The 23,151-nt window shown below is 32.7% G+C and overlaps 1 protein-coding gene across 1 annotated transcript in view; it reads right to left on the reverse strand.

The window, feature by feature from the left end:
• Window positions 1-22,330, reverse strand: part of LOC140451934 (uncharacterized) — a 92,851-nt gene extending 70,521 nt beyond the window's left edge. Inside the window, exons 1-2 of the mRNA XM_072545908.1 lie at window positions 22,177-22,330; window positions 7,539-7,816 (exon numbers count right to left, since the gene is read on the reverse strand). Coding sequence (XP_072402009.1) covers window positions 7,539-7,783 — 245 coding nt within the window. The 5' untranslated portion in view covers window positions 7,784-7,816; window positions 22,177-22,330. The remainder of the gene's footprint in view (window positions 1-7,538; window positions 7,817-22,176) is intronic.
• Window positions 22,331-23,151: the final 821 nt, after the last annotated feature.

Raw genomic sequence — 23,151 nt, forward strand, 5'->3', positions numbered from 1 at the left:
ATTACAGTTTAAAAGACTATTTTACCAATTTGTGGGTCTTACCTTGTCTGCTTAAACATTTTATTCATTTTGAAAAACCACAGACATGTAATATTGGCATAATTACTGTAATTTATATAATTTATATCATCTATCTTTGTTTATCTTTATTAGACAACACCCTAATATGGGTTTATTATTTCAGCATTTATTTAACTTTGTATCGAGACCTGAAGATGCTTTGCATATTGTAGAAAGCGAAACCGGTCGTCTGGATAGTTAAATTAAATTGATTGTGAGTAAGTCTAATTTATTATTCCTTTTACCTTTTGAAATGGACTCACACAAGCAACACATTCATGATTTTTAAGTTTAGTTTCTGTGACTCGCTAAGTGAGGTAAATATCATTTTAAAAAGAAAAATATTACCCATAAGCCAACTTTCTCAAAGCACTATCAAGTCATGATTACGACCTCATAATTATATGATTATTTGTGAAAATGTGAAAAAACGCAAAATGCAATTAAGTGTCATTATAATCATTGGCTCCACAACCCATGGTGGGTCTTGGCCTGCTCAAGGATAAGTCTCCATTCTCTCCTATTCTTCGCCCTGGCTTTCTAGTTTCGTACTTTCAACATTCTCAAGTCTTCCTCCACCTGACCCTTTACTCGTGCTCTGGGACTGCCTCTCCTTCTTACTCCATCTATTCTTTGGTTATAGATATGTTTTGGCGGCTCCATATAATTCATTCTCTCTATGTGACCTAACCACCGCAGCCGGTTTATTTTGATGGACCTAATAATATCAGGTCTGTCATAAAGCCGGTAAAGTTCGAAATAATAGCGTCTACGCCATAATTTGCCCTTCTGTACTCCTCCATAGATATGCCGGAATCAAAGCATCTTAAACGTTCTTCATCGCTCTTTGTTATCGTCCATGTTTCCGACGCGTAGGTGAGGATGGGCTTGATAAGAGTTCTGTGTATCACTAGTTTCGTTCTTTTTGTAACTAGGCTTGTTGTTCAAAAAATTTTTAATCCATAATAGGTTCTATTTGCCAGATATATCCATCTGTTAATTTCTGCACTTACTGCATTATTCTGATTAATTTGTGAGCCTAGGTATATAAACTCTCTTACTCCTTCGAAAGTATATGTTCCGATCGTTAGATCTTCGGGTTGTGCTGCTTGTATATAATTTGATACTTTTATATACTTCGTCTTACTAGTGTTAACCTCTAGTCCCATTATTTTTGTTGCTGCATCAAGCTCATTGAATGATTCGACCACGTCCGCCTTTCTTCTTGCAATAATGTCGATGTCATCGGCGTACGCTAGTAATTGTACGCTGCGATTAATAATAGTTCCTCTGGTTGTTATTCCAGATTCTCTTATCGCTTTTTCTAGTACAATATTGAATAGAAGGCATGATAGGCTGTCTCCTTGTCTAAGTCCTATCTGAGACTGGAACGTTCTGGAAACTCCGTTCTGCACTCTAACTTTACACTCGACTGTTGAGAGGGTCGCTTTCACCAATTTTACTAAGTGTACTGGTATGCTGAATTCTATCATGGCCTTGTACAGTGCATTTTTTTCAACACTATCATAGGCACATCTAAAATTAACAAACAGGTCAGTTCTACCAGTCTATATATGCAGTATGTCAGGTTTTTTTGCCATGTTTTAAAAGTTCTGAAGGAATGCCATCTGCCCCAAGGGCTTTATTTTCTTTCAATTTTTGTATAGCTTGGATGACTCCTACCTCTGTTGGAATGTTATCTTTCTCTCTTTCGTCGTCAATCTCCTCGAGTTGGATTTCTGATTCGTGGAGCCCTGTCATACCTCTTATATTTAGCCTTTCCTTGAAGTTTTCTGCCAATCTTTCTAGTATCTGGTCCTGATCACCAATGATCTACCGTGTTCTATTTCTAACGATTGATAATCTAGGTTTGAATTCTTTCCTGTTCTGGTTAATCCTCTTGTAGAACTTTGAAGACCTTTACGTCATTCTTACGCAATTAAGTGTATTCCAAATAAAATATGGCATAAAATTTCAAATAAATATTAAAATGTTTCAAACATATTGGAAGTAAATTAAAGATAGTGCTCTAGTTTTAAAGACATTTAGGTATCTTAGAAAGCACTTTGAACAGAAAATCACATGAACGAAAAATCCTCAATACTTTGCATATTTCATTTATTAATAGAATAGTAGAGTCAACAATGTGTGTAGTAAAACTCTATACAGTGACAAACTTTAAAGTAAAATTTTTTCAAGGGCCAAAATATTTTAATCAATTTACATATTAAAGACCCTGCATATATATAAATATTTAAAATAGTTACGTTCGATATAATATTATATTTTCTGGAGTTCTTAAATAAAATTAATAGATTTTATGAAATTTTGAATATTCTAAATATTCAATATTGTCCAAAATAACTAAAACCGAAATAATCCTAAATTTAAAATAATTCAAGAAATTTGACCATTTTGGAACTCACATATTTAAACTATACTAGAATTATCATTAAAGATCATAAATTGTCATTAAACAAATTCAGCTAAGGTTCGAAAAACCCTAGTTATAGATATATTTTCACAAATTCAGGTTCATTTTTATTATTCGTTCTTTTTATGGTTTACTGTAAAAGTAAAATGTCGAAGCGAGTGTGTCTAAGTTTATCTGAAACAATAAAAGTTTTGGAGGAAGTTGATAAGGACTGTAAAATTGACACCGCGCATCGCTTTAAAATTCGGTATTTCTCCAAGTTGCCTTTCCTTTATAAAAAATGGCGAAAATATTATTCAAAAATTAGTAAAAGCAGCATTTATTTTTCACTTACGAATTTATTTGCTTTAATTTTCAAGCTAGTGAAGGATCGTTGTGTTTCTGAAAAACCAGTAATGGAGTTGTTTTCAAATAACTGTCTGGTGAAAATGTATGTTGTAGTCGTCAGAACTGTATTCTGACACAGTCTAGACTAAAACTATTTTGAAAAGTGTATTGAAAAAATACGAGCCCAAAAAAGTTTTCAATTGTAAGAAAACAGAACTATTCTTCAAATGTTTGTCAAAAAAACATTCGCCTTTAAAATCCATAATTGATGTTCAAACTACTAAAGAAAGAGTGAAATTTTTGGTTGGAGCAAACATGGATGGCTCAGAAAAATTGAAATTATTGCTCACAGAGATATAGCAAAATTCCACGTTATTAAAAGCAGTTAAATCTCTAGAAGTAGATTACGTTAATAATAAACAAGCATGGAACACTTCGGAGATTTTCCAAAAACAGATTAAGAAATTATATATGATAATGGAAAACAAAAAAAGGAAAATTATGATGTTTATAGACAACTGATTTTCCACAAAATTGATAATGCAATGAATAAAAATTTTTTAGTTCAAAAATAATTGATCACCCTCAAAAAATGTATAGCGGCAGTCTCTCAAGTGTAGAGTAAAAACATTTCTCAAAAGACTATCGAGAATTGCTTCAGTAAAGCGCGTTTCAACGAAAAATTTTAAGAAGGGAAAGAAGAGAACGAAATGAATCTAGCAACATTAAAAACAATGGACAATTTTTAAAACATGTTAAAATTAACGCAGATCTTTTACTTAATGACTTTTTAGAGATTAACTATGATATTAGCACAATTGACCTCCCAACTGATCATTGTATAATTGAAAATATTAGGAAAATCCTGCTAAATTAATTGAAAATGAAATAAGGAGCATCTTGAATCTTCTCAGAACTACTCTTAGAGGCTAAAAAGTGTACCTGATCAAATCTTATGTGTTTAAGTAAATGTGAAAAAATTACCTTTAATTTTTCTTTGCAATTCAGCAATTTATATAATAATATATGTATATATACAAGAACATGATTTTTAAATATTTTTTTTTTTTTTACTAACGCTAGAGGCAAGATTGTGGAATTTTGTATGACCTCACAAAATCTTAATTTGTTAAACGATGGTAGACCCACCAGATTTAGCATTCAAACGGGTAGTCAGTCGGCCATCGACATATCTTTATGTGATCCAATGTTATCCCCAACACTAGAATGGGACGTTATCCCGTACCTATACGGAAGTGACCACTATCCCATTAAAATTACGTTTCCACAACAAAAAAATAACAATATTACCACAACCCCATCGAAATGGAATACAAAAAATGCAGACTGGGAGAACTTTACAAAATACATACAAAATGAAATAAACAACATAAAAGATATTACTCTTAATGACATAGATAAAGACCTAGATACCTTCATATCAATAATTAAAAAAGCAGCAGAAAATCATATTGGAAAAACGAAAACACTAAAATATCATAAACCTTTACCATGGTGGACCACAGAATGCAAAGAAGCCGTAAAAACGTATAAAAGAGCCTTCAATAGGTATAATCATCACAAAACTAATGAAAATATGGTAGAATACAAAAAACGTCGAGCAGAAGCTAGATATATTCTCAAAAAATGCAGGAAAACATCATGGCAAAAATTCGTTGCAAGTATAAATAGTTCTACCCCAGCAAGTAAAGTGTGGCAAAATATAAGGAAAATATCTGGAAAAAAATGTTCAAATAAAATACTTTCCTGGCAAAAGATAACAAAATTATAAGCGACCGAAAAGAAATTGCGGAGCTATTCGCCGGTGAATTTGAGTCAAATTCAAGTAACGATAACTATTCACCGGAATTTAAGCTCAAGAAACAAAGCATAGAAAAAACGAAGTTGGAATACTACTCTCAAGATGATAATATACTAAATGTGCCAATTACAATGCAAGAACTAAGGGATGCCCTAATGTCAACTAAAAACTCCGCTCCAGGTCCAGACGGCATACCATTAATTTTTTTGTTAAACCTACCAGAAAGTGGAATGTCTTGGCTGCTAAAATTATACAATTTTATATGGACAAATCAGGTCTTTCCATCTGTATGGTCGGACAGCATTATAATTCCTCTGCTCAAGCCCAACAAAGACAGAACAAAGGTAGACTCGTACCGTCCTATATCACTCACTAATGTATCCTGCAAAGTTCTAGAAAAAATTATAAACAAAAGACTATTGTAGTACTTAGAACAAGAAAAACATTTAATTCCACAGCAAAGTGGCTTCCGTCAAAATAGATCATGCGTAGATAATCTATTAGATTTAGAATCAGAGATACACGAGGGTTTTGCAACTAATCAAGAAACCATCGCAGTGTTTTTCGATATTACCAAGGCGTACGATACAGTTTGGAGGTTTAACATTATATCAAAATTACACAAATGGGGAATCAGGGGTAATATGCTAAGATTCATAGAAAACTTTCTTCAGTCAAGAGCTTTCTCTGTGCGCGCCGATAATTCCACTTCAACAAAAAGAATTCAGGAAAACGGAACACCTCAGGGATCAGTCATGAGCCCAACTCTCTTTCTTGTCGCTATCAACGATATACTGGATCATTGCTCCCCGCTAGTTAAGGGAAGACTATATGCCGATGATCTGGTTCTATTTGCAAAGGGCAAGAATATAAAAATGTTTCAAAAACACTTACAAGAATCCATTTACAAACTAGAGATATGGTCTACATCAGTAGGTGTACAATTCTCCACACTAAAAACAAGATGCATGATTTTCTCAAGAAGGCACCGGATGCAAAGAACTACACTAAAGCTGTGTAGCAAGCCGCTGGCATTCTCAGACAAAATTAATTTTCTCGGAATGGTATTCGACCAAAAACTAACATGGAAACATCATATTTCAGAAATAAAAAAGTCTTGCCAAAGTGGATTAAACGTAATGAAAACATTATCAAATAAAAAATGGGGAACCGACGAAACCACATTATTAAATATTTATAAGTCACTTGTTAGATCAAAAATAGATTATGGGGCTATTGTATATGACTCGGCTAAAACACGTTACCAATCAACTTGAAATCATTCAAAACACAGCACTTCGGATCGCCACAGGTGCATTTAGAACCACACCCGTTAAGAATCTCCAATGTCTTACAGGAGAACCACCTCTTACCCTACGAAGGAAGTATCTAAGCCTTTCGTATGCATCTTCAGTTGCCAGTAACAAATTCCACCCAGTGTTTCGAAATACATTTACGGACCGGTATCTAGAAGCTTATAAAAAAAGTAAGTTCGATCCACCTTTCTATGAAAGAGTCCGAAGAAATTTAAAAGATCTGCAACTGCAAATTCCTAACCTCTATCCTTCAAATCTAAAAACTCCCCCTCCCTGGTTAATCATGATTCTCGAGATCAATACGACACTACTCCAATATCACAAATCAGAGACATCACCAAATGTAATCAGACAGTCATTTTTAAAAGAACTCGAGACTTGCGGGGAAAGTTTTTGCATTTATACAGATGCCTCCAAATCTGCAAACGACGTAGGAGCAGCATTTGTCACTCCACATGCATCCTTCCAATTTAAATTAAGGTCGGCCACCTCTATATACTCAGCAGAGTTATATGCAATATTACAAGCCCTCATTCATATCAAAAGTACAAAACAGTCTTCCTCCGTCATTATCTCAGATTCTCTAAACTCGTTAACAACAATTGATCAACTATTCACTAAGAACCCTATAGCCTTACTTATCAAGAAAGAACTTGCAGCCTTACAAGAAACTGGTTCCGAAGTCAAATTTATATGGGTTCCATCTCACATGGGAATACAAGGTAATGAAAAAGCAGACCTCCAAGCAAGGGAAGCTTACAAAAACGATCATGCTACAATAGTGTCAAAGACTATTTCCAGTGATATAAAACAGTTCGTCAAAGAAAAAGTGATCAGTGCGTGGCAAAATGAGTGGAATTTATCGGAATCTAAACTAAAAGAAATTAAATCGACAGTGAGTCCGTGGCGCCTAGTGAACTTAAAAAGAGCTGATCAAGTCAAAATCTCTCGACTTCGATTAGGTCATACCAACATTACACATAAGTACCTAATGAATAAGGAAGACATTCCAGTGTGTGAATACTGTCAAATCAACATTACTGTTAAACACCTCCTAACAGAATGTGGAAAATATACAGTCAACAGACAAAATAACAATATTTCCAACAATTTAAAAACAGTATTAGGTGAACATTTAAACATCAAAGACTTAATTAATTTTCTTAAAGATACATCTTTATATAATTTAATCTAATGTAAAAACTAATGTCGCTAATGACCCAAGTGGTTGAAGCGACTATTTTCTTTGTAAATAAAAAAAAAAAAAAAAAATATTTTTTTATTTAATTCATTATATTTCTATAATAAATATATTTTTTTTATTTTTTTATTTATATTTCTACATTTATTTTGAATATTGGGTTTAACATTTTACTTGTTTTGAAATATGTTACCATATCAAATAAAAAAATAATCAATCATTATCAATAGGTACTAAACGAATTTTTTCAAAAATTTTATATATTGAAGAAATGTAAAAATATAGTAAAAAATGGTAAAAAATAGTAAAATTACAGCTAACAGAAAGACATTTTAGAAAATATCGGTCGTCAATAAAAATAAAAATTTTAATTCTTACTTTTTTATCAATAAAGCCGCTAAGTCTCTGATTGTCATCGCCGGATTAGCATCTTCTATTCTTCGTAAGATTTCAAGAAAAACATTTACAGTTACTGGTGGCCTATTATTAGCGATGGTAATTCCAGGAATTGCTGATTCATTGTAACAACTTGCTAATCCAGACTTGACTGCATTTAACTGGCACTGAATTACCACAGGAAGGGCAAGCAGTAATATTATTTGAAGATTTAATTTGAGACGCATTTTGCAATAATATGGAATGTACCAACACTGTACCTGAAATATCAATCGGAAATTTATCTAGGCACCTGACATGTTTAACCAATGTTTTATGTTTTCACAGAATTGATAATAATTAATAGATTAAGATAAGGTACCGATAAAACTGATACCTTGTAAAATGTATATTATGAATTAAAGGATATATGTACGTACTTGTTTGAATCGAGAGCAATAAATATTTTTAGTAATTTTTTAAGACAACTTTCGAAAAAAGAGATGAAATAATATATATATATATATATATATATATATATATATATATATATATATATATATATATATATATATATATATATATATATATATATATATATACAGGGTGGTCCTTAAGTAATTGTACAAATGAAAACCGTAAATTCTACGCTTTAAAATATTACGATTTAAGCCAACTTGCTTTAATAAAATGTTGATATTAAGAAAGATACAGGGTGTTAAAGTGGAAATTTAAAATTCTATTTTTCGCTATAACTTTTACGTTTGTAAATATTTTTAGATAAAAATTTATAATTGGATGCTTTAAAGCAGAATACAATATAATTTTATACAAACTTTAATGTAACTGATAGAGGGCGCCACATATGCCACATGTGTGGCATAGATTTGCGTTTTACTTTTTTGCTCTTTAAGTTAGCTCTATTTGTGTTAAAAAATATTAAAGATACATTATTTTTACAAGGAAAAGGTATACTTGTTAGTAACCTCAAAATTTAACCGTTTTCGAGATATTCGCATTTTATAAGTCAGCTGCATAATAATTCTTAGTTGTAATATTTGTGCGGTAAAGCACTGAATACCTGTAGATAAGCATAATTCACAGTTTATTCTTATTACAACAACTCAAAGATGATAATGTAATATTACAAAATTTTTGTTATGGCTGCTAAATGTCTTATTGAAGAAAATATTCTTCATCTTCTTCTTTATGTGCCGTGTCCGTATTCAGACGTTGGCCGTCATCATGTTTACAATTTCCCTTTTCTATCGCTTCTTAAGTTTCTGTACCTACTGGCGTTGTATTACTTTTTCCCTATTGTAAAATGCTGAAAACCCAAAATATGTGGTTTATATAAGATGGTACACCACCACATTCTATAGAGAAGGCAGTGAGAACATACTTAAATATAACTGTTCTGAACGTTGGATTGATCGTGGCAGTCATATTCCTTGGCAATGTAGTGAGATATTGATATAATTATTTAATTTATAAAAAATTCCAAAAGAATACTTATTATTTGACAATTAGAAACTAAAGCACAAGTATTGAATAACACATATGTGTCTTGTTTCATAATACTTTTGCTATCAACCTAACCTTAAAGACTCAGCATTTTTACAAAAACATCATCGTTGGCCTAATAACCGATATTGTTATAAATATAGTAAACACATAGGTAATTTAGTTCAGCATAATATTAGTACGTTAGTTAATCATAATAGACCATTTGTTCGAGATGTAATTATAGTTACTCGTAAGCTGTAACGTAATCATATAAATAAGTAATGTCATCGATAGGTTATTCCGTGTTTATATACGTAACCAATGAATCAGATACATCACAGTTTAATACATTATTTAACCTGTGCGACAAATAAGATGTAGTTCCATAATATACCACAAGGTTTGGATATGTATCCAAAAGAATATATTCATCCATTATACATTATAGCCACCACGTAGCCCAGAATTTAATCCGCTTGATTTTGGTGTATGGGGCGTATTAAAACAACGTGTCTATAAGAATCCCATAAACATTCGCAACCAACTATGGGAAGAAATAAATACTGCAGCAGTTTCTTTAGAACCAATGATGCTATTTAATATGAGACGATCTTTTATGTAATATATTGAAAAATGAATTAAAGAAAATGGTGGACATATCGAACACTTACTTTGACAAAAAGTTATGTTATTTAGTTTAACTATTTCTTAATTTGGTTTGTAAACAAAATGTTTTGATTATGACTTTAATTTAACATAAAACGTAAAATGTTTGATGTAAAATCCTATTATTCTGTTTTTGTCATATTAATTTTCCTGCTGATATATTTATTTTATTTAATATTTCGTTAACTATTAACTTTAGTTAAAGGTATTTTATACCAAAATTTAGATTTATTAATGTTTTTGTCTATTTTTCCTTCGTTGACTGGAGTAATTACCTTAAATCAGAATTATGCAGCTGATTTTTAAAATGCGATTATCCCGAAAACTGTTAAGTTTTAAAGTTATTAACAAGTATACCTTTTTTTTGTTAAAATAATGTATCTTTAATATTTTTTATCATAGATACAGGTAACTCAAAGAGCAAAAAAGTTAAGTGCAAATGTATGCCACATATGTGGCATATGTGGCGCATTCTATCAGCTACATCAAAGTGTGCATCAAATTATAATTTCTCATATTTAAAAGTACCCAGTTGTAAATTTTTATGCATAAATCTTTACAAACATGAAAGTTATAGCGAAAAATAGAATTTTAAATTTTAACACCCTGTATCTTTCTTAATATCAACATTTTATTAAAGAAAGTTGACTTAAACCGTAATATTTTAAAGTGTAGAATTTACGGTTTTCGTTTGTACAATTACTTAAGGACCACCCTGTATATATATATATATATATATATATATATATATATATATATATATATATATATATATATATATATATATATATATATATATATATACACTCGCGATCATAAAATCCGGGTCACCTTGAAAATTTCTTGAATATTTTTGCCTCTGGTGCAATAATAACCTTTTTTTGGGCTGATTTGTCATCAATGTTTATTTTGAAAGAAAAAAAAAACGATTTTTATTGTTTTTATTAAAAAAGCTGAAAAAAAAACCAAATTTTTGATAAAACATACATACGAAAAAAATGGAAAATACAGAACGTGGTAAAATATCAGTGAAATTTCAATGACTAATATCGTGTATTGCCTTTACTTGCTCTAATAACCTGTTGCAGACGACTGGGATTCTCTCAATTTTTCTCCGGATTACATGTTGTGGTATGTTATTGCACTCTCTCACTAACAGATCCTTAAGCTCCTGTGCGTTCTTAGGAGGAGATGTTAGGGGTTGAATACATTTTTTCAAATCGTCCTAGAGATGTTCGATGGGATTCAGGTCCGGAGACCTAGCTGGACAGGGTAGCCTTGTAATTCCAACCTAGTCCAAGTATTGCATACTGATTGTGGCAACGTGCGTTCGCGCGTTGTTCTGCTTAAAAAAGACGTCTTCTCCAAGCCCTGCCCTGGTATGCATAAGATGTTCTTCCAGAATCTCCGTAATATCCCTTCGTGCAGTTAAGGACCCATTTTCGATGAAGGGTAATTCTGTGCGGAGGTCGGAAGATACACGTCCCCAAGCCATGACCGAGCCTCCACCAAATGGCATTCTTGGAGAAACGCAAGCTTGTGAAAATCTTTAACCGGTTCTCCTCCAAACTCTTACACGTCCATCGGATCCAGTTAGGCAGAAACGGGATTCATCTGAGAATAACTCTTTGCTCCAATCGTTAATTCTCCAATGTGCGTATTGCCGAGCAAAAGCTAGTCATGCAACTCGATGTGCCAGGCGAAGTGGCGGTTCTGTAGCCATTACCCGAGAAGATAGTCCAAAAGAACAAAGTCTTCTTCTGACTGTTGCAACGTTAACATTGTGATTTCGTACTTCCTGTAGACGATTTCGATGCATAATCACAGTTGAGGTCCGGTTTTGTAAAGCCTGAAACACAAGAAAACATCTGGTGCCGTGGTCGTTCTTCTTCGTCCAGAGCTAGGTCGTCTGGATAGCAAACCTGTCTCCTGAAAGCGTTGAAGCACTCGTTGAACCGTAGAAAGGCTTACGCCAACAGTTCTTGCGACTTTCCGTTGAGTGTGACCGTCTTTCACAAGCACAACAATTTGCGCCGTTTCAACAACAGTCAAGGGTATTTTTGGCAAAAAATAAACAATAATAAACACTAATAATGGCACTAATAAACACTAATGGTGTCAATAAAAAACGTTTGTTCGTTGCGTTTGAACAGAAAGTCGAAGCACAATTGAGACATTTAAAACAAGCGGCAGTTACAGGTACCGTTCATTTTGGGGAGTGTGCACTTTTCCGCGAAATCGGCACTATTGGAATTCTTTGTTGCAAAGGAAACCACTAAGCCGACAACAATTCTCAGAAACATGCATTAGTTTGTATTTGTGTTATTATTTTTTACGATAAAGCCCGTTAAAAATTAAATATCGGTGATTTTCAAGGTGACCCGGATTTTATGATCGCGAGTGTATGTTCGGAAAATTAAACCTACAGCTAAGATTAATACTATTATAAAATTTAATATTAAACTCATCAGTCTTCCGGGTTGAACAGCGTCGATATCCATTGGGCCGAGCTTTTGACATCCTCTCTGATGTCTTCTTCAGGGTTTCCGAGGTCTCAGTCTCCCGAGCCCCTAGACACTACTATACTCACTAGTTTCGACTGGGACCAGGGGACGGTTGACGTGGCCTAGGTGGGAGTTAGGGTGAGGATTGGTGCGAGAGTTGACGCGAACATTTCCGACAGTGGGATTTCATAAAGAAAATATCGCTCCCTCCATCCTCGAATGAAAATCCCACATAAAGAAAATATCGCCCCCTCCATCCTCGAATCAAAATCACACTGTCGCAAATCCCCACCCTAACCCCCACCTAGGCCATGTCCTAGGTGAACCGCAAATTCAAAGCCTCTTACTAGAGACTTTTAACGACGCTAGAAGTCCTCTTTACTTTAACATGCATCTACGATTCACCTTTGAAAATTACTATCTTTTTCGCTCTTTACGTAGAGAAAGACGTTTAAATGAAAGTAAAAGATTGCATTTCATTTCAATCGGAACTCCACCATTGCTCTACACGTGTTTCGAGTTATTCAACTCATCATCAGGAGCACTTGTGGAAGTTCAACTGAAATGAAATGCAGTCTAGTATTTGGTTATTATAACCAAGATAACAGCCAGGTACGCTAGCACCGACATCTATACGAAGTAACAAGAAGTCCAGAGACCTCTCTCTGATAGTAAATTAGGTGAACCGCAAATTCAAAGCCTCTTACTAGAGACGTTTAACGACGCTAGAAGTCCTAGATGTCGGTGCTAGCGTACCTGGCTGTTATCTTGGTCATAATAACCAAATACTAGACTGCATTTCATTTAAGTGCTCCTGATGATGAGTTGAATAACTCGAAACACGTCTAGAGCAATGGTGGAGTTCCGATTGAAATGAAATACAATCTTGTACTTTATATATATATATATATATATATATATATATATATATATATATATATATATATATATATATATGTATATATATAAATATATATATATATGTTTCCAAACTTGTCTTAAAAAGTTACTAAAAATATTTATTGCCATATATAAGTGACAGAGAAAAAAGAACACCCAGCAATACTGAATTGCATACTTTTGCAAACATGCAAAAGACTCTTTGCAAACTAAGAGACATGTATGCAAACTTTTGCATACATGTCTCTTAGGGTGAGATAAGGTAAATGATTGGAAAATTTCGGAAAAATCCATCCGTTAGAAAAAAATCAAATAATTATTAACATATTGGGCCTCCATGATCGGGTTTCTCGTCCCAGGCTCGGGTAGCTTATCTCAGAGATAAGGCTTAGGCGGCGGTCATTGAGGGCCAAGTTTTGGCACACCTGTACCTCCATTTTTTTGTGTACGGCTTCCCTAACTCCATGCCTGGCAAAAAACACCATAGTGTTGATAGTTCTTTGTAACCTCAAGTATATTTAAAAGTAAAAGGGGAAAATCCCAGTGATTGGCTGTATACAATAGTACTCCAGTCGTCAGAGACGAAAATGCCACTGAACCTCTAAAAATCTTACGAACAAGCTGAATTTTGCCAAGAATATTAATTTGGGACCCCAAAAAAGGCAAAAAATTTTAACACTTTTACTTCCGGGCTTCCCTCTAAAACTACCCTCGTAGGGGAGTAAAAACGTAAAAAATCGATTTACTAATAATTTGTATGCCGTAGAAAAAAATGTTTTATATAAAAAGTGTAGCTAAGATAATTTTAAACAAAAATGTTTATTATTATGATTCTCATGAGATTAATACAATCTATTCCTTTCATTGACTGGCCATTATGAAACTTCGATTACTAGAGCCTAACTCTCTTAAAACTTATAGCATGAAATTTTAGTTTTGAGTTTTGGCAACAAATGTGAGGCATTTAAAATATGCTTAACAATAAATTACTACCCGGGGTACAGGTGTACCCCAGGCTGTCGTAAAAGTCCTATAATTTTTTACTTTTGGCAACACGGTAACGCGCGCTCGTCTAATTTCTTGTTTTAGCAGGTCAGTTGTTATCTTGCAGTCGCTGAGTCATTAAGTCGTGTTGTTTAACAGGTGCGTTGATTTTGGGGTTTAGCTATACCCCGGGTAATATTACCATTATATTTTTACATCGATCCGAAAATAGTATTTCGGTTAGTAATTTGTTTTATTGATGAAGTTAGGGTTTTAAATGCTCTTTTTCTTACAGTATAAACATGGATTAATAAGGCTCGCAGGCCATTAACCCAAAAAGAACTAGAGGAAATAATCGAGAATCTCTCAGATTTTGAGCCCGACGATCAAAATAATAGTTCTGAGGATGATTTAATAATAGACAATTATAGATCGGAACCTGGCGGAGGTTCTGATGATGATTACAGTCCGGAGCCTGACGAAGATTTCGACGATGATTATATATCCGAAAATAACGAAGATTCTGACGATGGTTATGTTCCGGAGAATGACGAAGATTCCAACGATGATGATTATGTTCCGGACAATGACGAGGATTATAACGACTATGATATGCAGCAGCAAAGAAGTTTTAACAAGCCATGAAATTCCGTGCGAATCTCTCTCAGCTACAAATAACGAAAACGACATTGAATATGTACAAATTGAGAAAGTACCTACCAAACTACGTGAAAAAAAAAAATGGTTTCAAATGGAACGGAAAAGTCAACATAAAGTATCGTCCGACAAATCAAAGAAATCTAGTGATTCATTTACCTGGAAATAAAGGAGCTGTTTAAAAAGTAACTTGAGGAATTTCAGCATGGTTCCTGTTTTTCACTGATGATATTCTGAAAAATATTGTCGCTTTTACAAACAAGGAAATTAGATTACAACGATGCAACGTTATGCAAGAGATCGACATGTTGACGAGGAGGTAGTGGCTATAACAACAATCAGGCCATCCTATGTGAGAGATACGAATCTAATACAAATCAAAGCATTATGCGGACTTTATAACTACGCGGGGGTTCTAAATATAAATTCGGTAACATCGAAAAAACTTTTCAACAAAGAAACAGGAATTACATTTTTTCGCGCTGTAATGAGTGAAGCTCGCTTTGCATTTCTTACAAATTGCCTCAGGTTTGACTACAGGGACACTAGAAAGAAGCGTCGTAAAACAGATCGTTTTGCGCCAATGCGAGATATTTTTGAGGCAGTTATTTCCAAATGTAGCAAACTTTATTCGCCTTTACAGTACTGAACGTCAGAAGAACAGCTTATTGTTTTCGAGGCAGATGTCCGTTTAACACATTAACCGCCATGTGAGTTGTATTTAACTCACGCTCCGTTTTGACCAGACGTTCTATGAGTTAAATATAATTCCAACGACAGGTTTGGTTCTATGCTCTGTGAGACAAATATCATTCACAGTTTACACGTTATTCATATACAAAGCATTTGTACATGGCCCGGTGGTCAGATTTCTGAAGTTAGCCCAATGGTTTGCGTGAAAAATACTATTGTAATAGCCGTAGAAAATAAGATGCACATTTTACTGTAAATTATGTATTACCAAAAAACAATCAAATTAAGTAGATATTTGTGAAAGTGACAAACTATTTAGTTCTTTATAAATCAAATTTTTACAGTTTTATGTTTCACAAAAAACACTCCACACAGAAGAATGTCTCATAAATGTCACATTTGTATGGAGTCTGCTTACATTTTTTCATAGCATAGTCTCTTCCATGTTCTGTTTTCAGATTCTAATAACAAACTGTACACCTTCTTTTTGCTGATTTCATTTTTTTCAGTCGACAAATTTGTAAAATTTCTTGTGGTACGACTTGTTCTTCCTGCACTTGTTCCTCTAATAGTTTTTTTGTTATTTTCCTCTCTGAAGGCAGTAATTTGTATTTTATTTTTAGATATACTTTTATACATAATGTAGGCATTTGTAATAACTGATCCAAGGAGAAGTTCGACTGCTAGTTTACGGTACCATTTTACTCCTCTTCGTAGTGAATTCGAATATAACTTCATTTGATCTGAAAGGTCAATAAACGCTTTACAGTTATTATAATCGATCACTGCTTGTAGTTTTTCTGCCATTTTGTTGTTTTTACTCATAACCTCTACTTTGCTGTCTGTGTGTACTTTACTAAGCATTAATACATTTCTTTTATCTTTCCATTTTATTGCAACAACTCCTGTGTTACTTTCTTGTGCAATAATTTCAAGTTTTTGTTCGGAATTCTGGCAGTTTCAAACTTGGCCAGTAAACGATCAATTAAGGGTTGAATTTTTAAAAGTAGATCACCTCTTGGACATTCTGTATTATTAGAAAAATGCCACATACGTAATATTAGTTCGAAACGATTTCGTGACATACGCTTTTTGATATCATTGACGTACAAGATATTCTTGCACCAATAATCGGATAGTCGAGGTTTTTTTATTTAAACCCATCCACATAATTATACCCAGGAAGATTTCACATTCTGAATTTGTTAGAGGTTTCCATCTTCTGACTCTTGAATACTGCGAAATATTTTCATTTTGTTTGATCTGCTCAGCATATCTGTTTGTTTCAGTTACAATATAGTCAATAATATCATCTGTTAAAAAAAATTAAAGAAATCATAGGGTTCTTTTTGCGCTAATAGCGATGTAACTTCAGGTGAAATGCCAGGATGTACTGCATTGAAATCAAATACCTTTAGATTTTTTCCCCGTTACAGCAGTCCATGTAATTTGAAATTCGGTAGGAATAACAGGAAGTTCAATGGTTCACTAGATTGATGATCTGTTATCTCCGTGATACGGCCTAAAGATTGTTCCACAGTTTTACGACTATCACGAAATGATTCACGACTAGCCCGCAACACTGCACTACTTATCACTTAATCTACAGTACTTGTAGATGGTTTTGCACTTTTTCGTTTCCATTTTTTGATAGCCGGTTCTTCTTGTTCATTATCTGAGCTGGACATAGATGGTATATAATCGTCTTCAGAATTGTCACCTTCAAAAGAAGGATCATCTACATCCTCATCACTCATATCAAAGTATTCATCCTTATGCAATCTCTGCAAATATTGTTGTTGTTTCTCGTAAGTATCAAATTTTTTCGCCATAATATACAGAATAGGTAGTTCTAATACGAAACAAATTCGAATAGCACTGTTACTCTAACGAAATCTTTACTCAAACTAAATTGCAAGCTGAGACTTGTAGCGGTAGGTAAAGTATATTGCGTGAGTCACCTACAATGCATGTGGCCTGGAAGTGGTATTTTGATCTTAGAGCTCCGTGCGTTAAATATAATTCACGGTCATAAATCAAAAAAAAATATTTTTTTTGTAACTGAACCTAAAATTTAATAACCTAATGCATTTTTAATATGAATTAATAAAAAAAAGTTTGGAGCCTGAAATGAAAATCTTTTCTTTCTATTTGGGCAGCCAATGTGTTAAAATGTATACATTTACCCTCAAAACCCGATAAATACGGAATTAAAATGTTAGCATTATATGATGCAAAAACTTTTTATCTTTTGAAAGACGAAGTGTATATCGGTAAAATTTCAATACCGGTATGTGTCCCTGTAGCTGAATATTACACGTTAAGTCTAACAAAACCAATTTATGGGACATAACGTAACCTTACAACAGATAATTGGTTTACCTCAATCCGAACGGCAAAAAAGCCGTGTGATGATCATTCCGTCACATTAGTTGAAACCATGAAGAAAAATAAAGCTGAACTCCCAGTAACGTTTATCAAAAAAAGTAACAGAAACCAAAATTCAGCTATGTTTACTTATAGTAAAAACTTAACACTGCCTTCGTATTGCCCTCCATAAGCTAAGAAAAAAATTGTTGTCATGTTATCCACCATGCATACTGAAGGAGACAGAACAAATTCTACAGTGCTTCCCGAAATAATTGATTTTTATAATCGAACCAAAATCAGAGTTGACACATTCGACCAGCTCGCGCATTGACATACCACTGCTCGAAAATCAAGACGCTAGCCTCTTAGAATTTTTTACAATTTATTAGACCTCGTTGGAATTAATTTCATAGTTCTATATAAAGAGAGTGATGCCAAAGAAAAGGAATTAATACCGAACAGAAGATCATTACTAAAAAACTTAGTACCGACCTAGTTAGTCCCTTGATGTCAAAAACATGAAACTTTGTCAAAAAAACTTCGATTTGTTACAGAAAAAAATTTGCATATCAAGCCTAAAGTACCTGATGTAGACCAAAGGCAAACTTCTTCCGGGAGATGCGCTTTTTGTACACGCAATCATGACAGAAAATCGAGGATAACGTGCAAGAAGTGCAAAAATTACATATGTCTGAACCATCAGTCAAAAGTGTGCCCAGATTGCATTAACTAAAACTAATAATTAATAGTTATGTTTAATAATGTGAAACCATTATATACAATAACTTAGTACTTTTCTAAATATATTTGATTTTTTGCAATCACGTGTTTTAAATTTGGGGTACACCTGTACCCCGGGTAGTAAAATATGTCAATTTTTGATGGGGAGTAATGCAGGGTTAAACATTTATGCTGGATTTAAACTTTTACATAACAAACGATCTAAACGATTAATTTTTTTTAATAACCAAATTTTTGCTATAAACTTCATCCAAAGCTGTCTTCTTGGAGGTATTATTCCGTGATGTGCGGTCCTTTGTAATGTAAAACATTAAATTCTGCGTTTTTTATTTATATTTCAAATGCCTCATATTTGTTGCCGCAACTCAAAATTGAAATATGATGTCATAGTTTTAAACACTGATCTCTAAAACTGGAAATTTTACTACAACTGTTTAATAAAAGTGATCAATTTTATTGATCTCACGAGAATCGTAAAAAATGGCAAAAGTCGAGCCACGTTTAATTATCTAACGCCTTTATTAAAACTAAGTTTATTCTCGGCAAAATATGGAAACTGCACTCGAAAGCTGCACTCCTTACCTTTAAAACTCATCTTGATTTTTGTCGATAGGAGACTTGGATCAAAAGATATCGAATTTTTACCGACGAGCTGATATAAAATTTTATTGAACATTGATTTCGCGCGTGTAACTGTCATTCAAATTTTTGTTTAAAATTATCTCGGCTATATTTTTTATTTGAAATATTTTTTTCTTGGTAAATCGTTTTTTTTGCGTTTTTACCCCCCTACGAGGGGTTTTAAGGGTATGGCCGATGGTAAAAAGCAGTAAGTTATGCACCAATTTTGGGGTCTCAAAACTAATATTCTGGGGAAAATTTATCTTGTTCGTATGATTTTTAGGGATCAATTCTTTGACGACCGGACTATAGGTTACAAAAATTTACAGAGAAATAAAAACATTAAAGTGTATATATGTTTTTTTATGTGTATATTTAAAATAATTAAAACGTATCGAAAAGGATTACAATTTTTCAAAACGTTTTCGGTCCAGTCGAACCATCATCAGTGAACTACTTTGCCCACCGGTTACTTAGTCACTGACTTTGCTGGCATTAACCGGTGGTAAAGTAGTCCCCCTTTCGAGCAGGGAAAAATTTTCGAGCATTTCTCTGCAAGCATTACACTAGCCCTACTCCAAAATATGAGGAGAAATCTGTATGACAGATTTGGTTACTGTTTAGCACAAGGAGGTGAAATATTTTGGCCCTTAATTCATTAATCTGCTTTCCTAATTTTTATTTTTTGTTCGGTATATTTTACAAAGTTTGTAGGTTCTTAATTAGGTAGTATTTTTTATGTTTAAGTTTGGAAAAATTTTATTGTTTTTTTTATTTAAAAGTACAGGCGATTCTTATTCTAATTTTTTTTCTTCTTTCTTGTCTTATTGTTATAAGTTTTGTCCATAAAATTTGTACAATTTTCAGTGACAATAAAGCATATTACTTATTTACTTACTTATTTATTTGTATTGCTATTAAGGCTAAACAATAACCAAAAAATTAGTTTTAGTGCATTATAATAAATATACTCTTATAAATTTGCAATAAATCTTAATTCCTATGGTCAACAAAACAATGTCGTTATCTGTATATATATTTTTTTAGAAATCTAAAATGCCCTGTAGGTTTAAAGATTTTCGATATTCTAATACAGATAATAATGCCAGAGGTCACCAATTTTAATGTTTTCTGCCTTGTTGTTGGAAAGAACCACGAACTGTCAAGGATAATTAGTAGAATTTGTGAATATATAAATAATTATTTCGAAAAGTGACTTTATCAGTTATTATATGAATAATGTATTATTATTTATTAAAACTATTCACGCTTTGTCCTTAATAATATTAATACCTAATCTAATATAACAAAGGCAAAATATGAGATGCTATATAAGATTTGAGATATACGATAAAACCGTAATATAACAACAATAAACAGCACTAAATCTAAAATATTATATCCGCTGTCGATATGTAGGCGTAAAACTTGAGGTTTTAATTAAATACCTGTCAAGAATGCATTTAGTTTATATATTAATTTAAGAAAGAAATCTACAGAACGTAACCCTATCTTAACCATTAAAAATTTTACTGTAAATAATAGAACAAAAATAGTTAACACAAAAATTGCTTAAAAAAACCAAAACCAAAAGCAATATAATTAATAAATTTAATGTATCGTTACTACTTTGAATTTTCCTGCATCTCTAATTTCCGGATTCATATTCTTTTGCTTAATTGCAATTAAATTTTACTGGTATTATTTAGGAAATATCATTATTTAAGTACTTCATCACCTGTTAGCTGAGAGTGTACTAAATTGGACCGTTATTTAAAGGTAATGCCATAAATGAAAAAGGATTTGAAATCAAAACTGTTAAATGAAGGTTCAATAAACGCAACATTACCATGATGTAAATATTGATTAGCTTATCAAGTCACATGGAGAAGGGCGTCTTGCAATATTATTTTTTTTTTATAAGTGTGATATTTTCCATGTCATCAAGCACGTTGTAAATTAGAAAATTCTCAGATGTATAAGAACCAACTGTTCGAACTTTAAAGCCTGTGCCACACCCCACAATAACATTGTTAAAACTTATAAATCATTTTCCTATCGTTCACCAGATAGCACCTAGTTCACAACGATATTTCTGTAATAAAAAACAACTGATAATTTCTGGAAAATGGCAGTTTCCAAACTGTGTACTTCCTGGTAAACAATTCATTTACAATCTGAAACCTTTTGAATTCAGTTTCAATTAAGTGTCTTCTGCGTTTTTTAATTGACAATAATCTATTATTTTCAATAGCGGCTTGTTTAACTGTTTAAAAACTGGTCATATTATCGATACATCGTTTTCTTTCTTGACGTACAATTTCCCCTTAAATAAAACTTATACTTATAAAATGCTTCGAGTATTCCTCGTTCCTTTCTAATTACTGTTTTTTACAGCAAAACATTCCTTGAATAATTAATTATTAATTTGTGAAAAAATCGTAGATCCAATTTAAAATGTGTACATATTAAGTGCAATAGATCACACAACGTAGCTAAAAAAAATGGATTCAATCAGCAGTTTTTTAACGGGTTTTGGATCAATTATTAAATGTGGCTAGTTAATTTTTATAATAATAAAATATAACACCAGCACAGAACTAGTGAAATGATAAAATCAATAGACTTGTACCATAAATGTTAAGTAGGAGGAACCTGGAAATCCACTATCTAAAGTTACAATGTAGACGCATTGGTAAGTGAGATCTGGGTGGATTTTTAATGTATACAAATCTTATTTAAAACAAGTGTTATATGCGAAAATAAGACAATATTATTTAACTGTTGATTTGATATAAAAACGTTATTCTGGAAGTATGAGGATGGGAAGGTTTAACACGTTTCTTTATATTATTAGAATTATCCTAATACCAAAAATTTTTCTTATCTATATATGGTTATATCCGGCAATTTTATCTAGACATTCATAACCTACTGCAATAGTTAAACAAACTTACGATAAGGTGGGCCGTTCTATTTCAAACTAGAAAACTACTTACCTTATTACAAATTTTATAGTACAAACATATCACTGTATAACGACTTTAACTAAAGTTATATGTAACTGATAATTTCTAATAGACTTATTAATTGTACAACTATATACCTATAACTGTATATCTCTATATTCATGGGTCTAGTTTAGTTATCTGTTCATGCTGATAAAAGCGAGTTATCTAATCCGATCAAAAAATAAACAAGCAGGTAGATTATTTTTAAATTAGTCATCAATGCTAGATGTCAAAATTTTCAAGAATTGTTGTGCACATATACGATTGTGCAATAATGATATAGAGATAAAGTTTAAACACTGTGTGTCCGAAAACCCTTAATATCAGCTAATATTATACACTATTAGTGCAAAAAGAGAAAAACAACACTTCGGACATATTGACTTTTTGTTTGAAATTGTATATATTTTAAAATATGTAACAACTTCTTGAGAAACATCCATCATTGAAAGTGATTGATCATAAGTTTTTTGAAACGGGACACACTGAAATGGAATGTGATTCCATTCATTCAAAAATAGAGAAGAAAGCAAAATATGTACCCGTTTATACCTCCGAGGGTTGGGCGCAACTTATAAGAGATGCACGTATCACACCATCTCCCTTTGTTGTAAAGTCTTTGACGTTTGATGCCTTTTTAGATTTTAAAGTGTTTTTAAATAATAATTCCTTCAAATTAAGTGAAATTCCTTGGAGAAAGTCTTCAATATATTAAAGAAAATAATGTCATAAAAGTTCTTTACAAAGTAAACTTTACCGATGATTTTATTGAAGTAGACTACAAAAAAACACGAGGCCGCCCAAAACAAGAAGAATTACAAAAGACCTATCAAAATGACTTACCCATCAGCGAGGCAAAATGGAAGGACTTAGATAAAATGTGCAAGGATTTGACAATACCAAGAGGTTACCATGATTTTTACGGTTCCTTAAAAAAAATCAAACGGTGAGGGACAATCTACC

This window comes from Diabrotica undecimpunctata, chromosome 10, assembly GCF_040954645.1.
Source record: "Diabrotica undecimpunctata isolate CICGRU chromosome 10, icDiaUnde3, whole genome shotgun sequence".
In the NCBI taxonomy this organism is placed as follows: domain Eukaryota; kingdom Metazoa; phylum Arthropoda; class Insecta; order Coleoptera; family Chrysomelidae; genus Diabrotica; species Diabrotica undecimpunctata.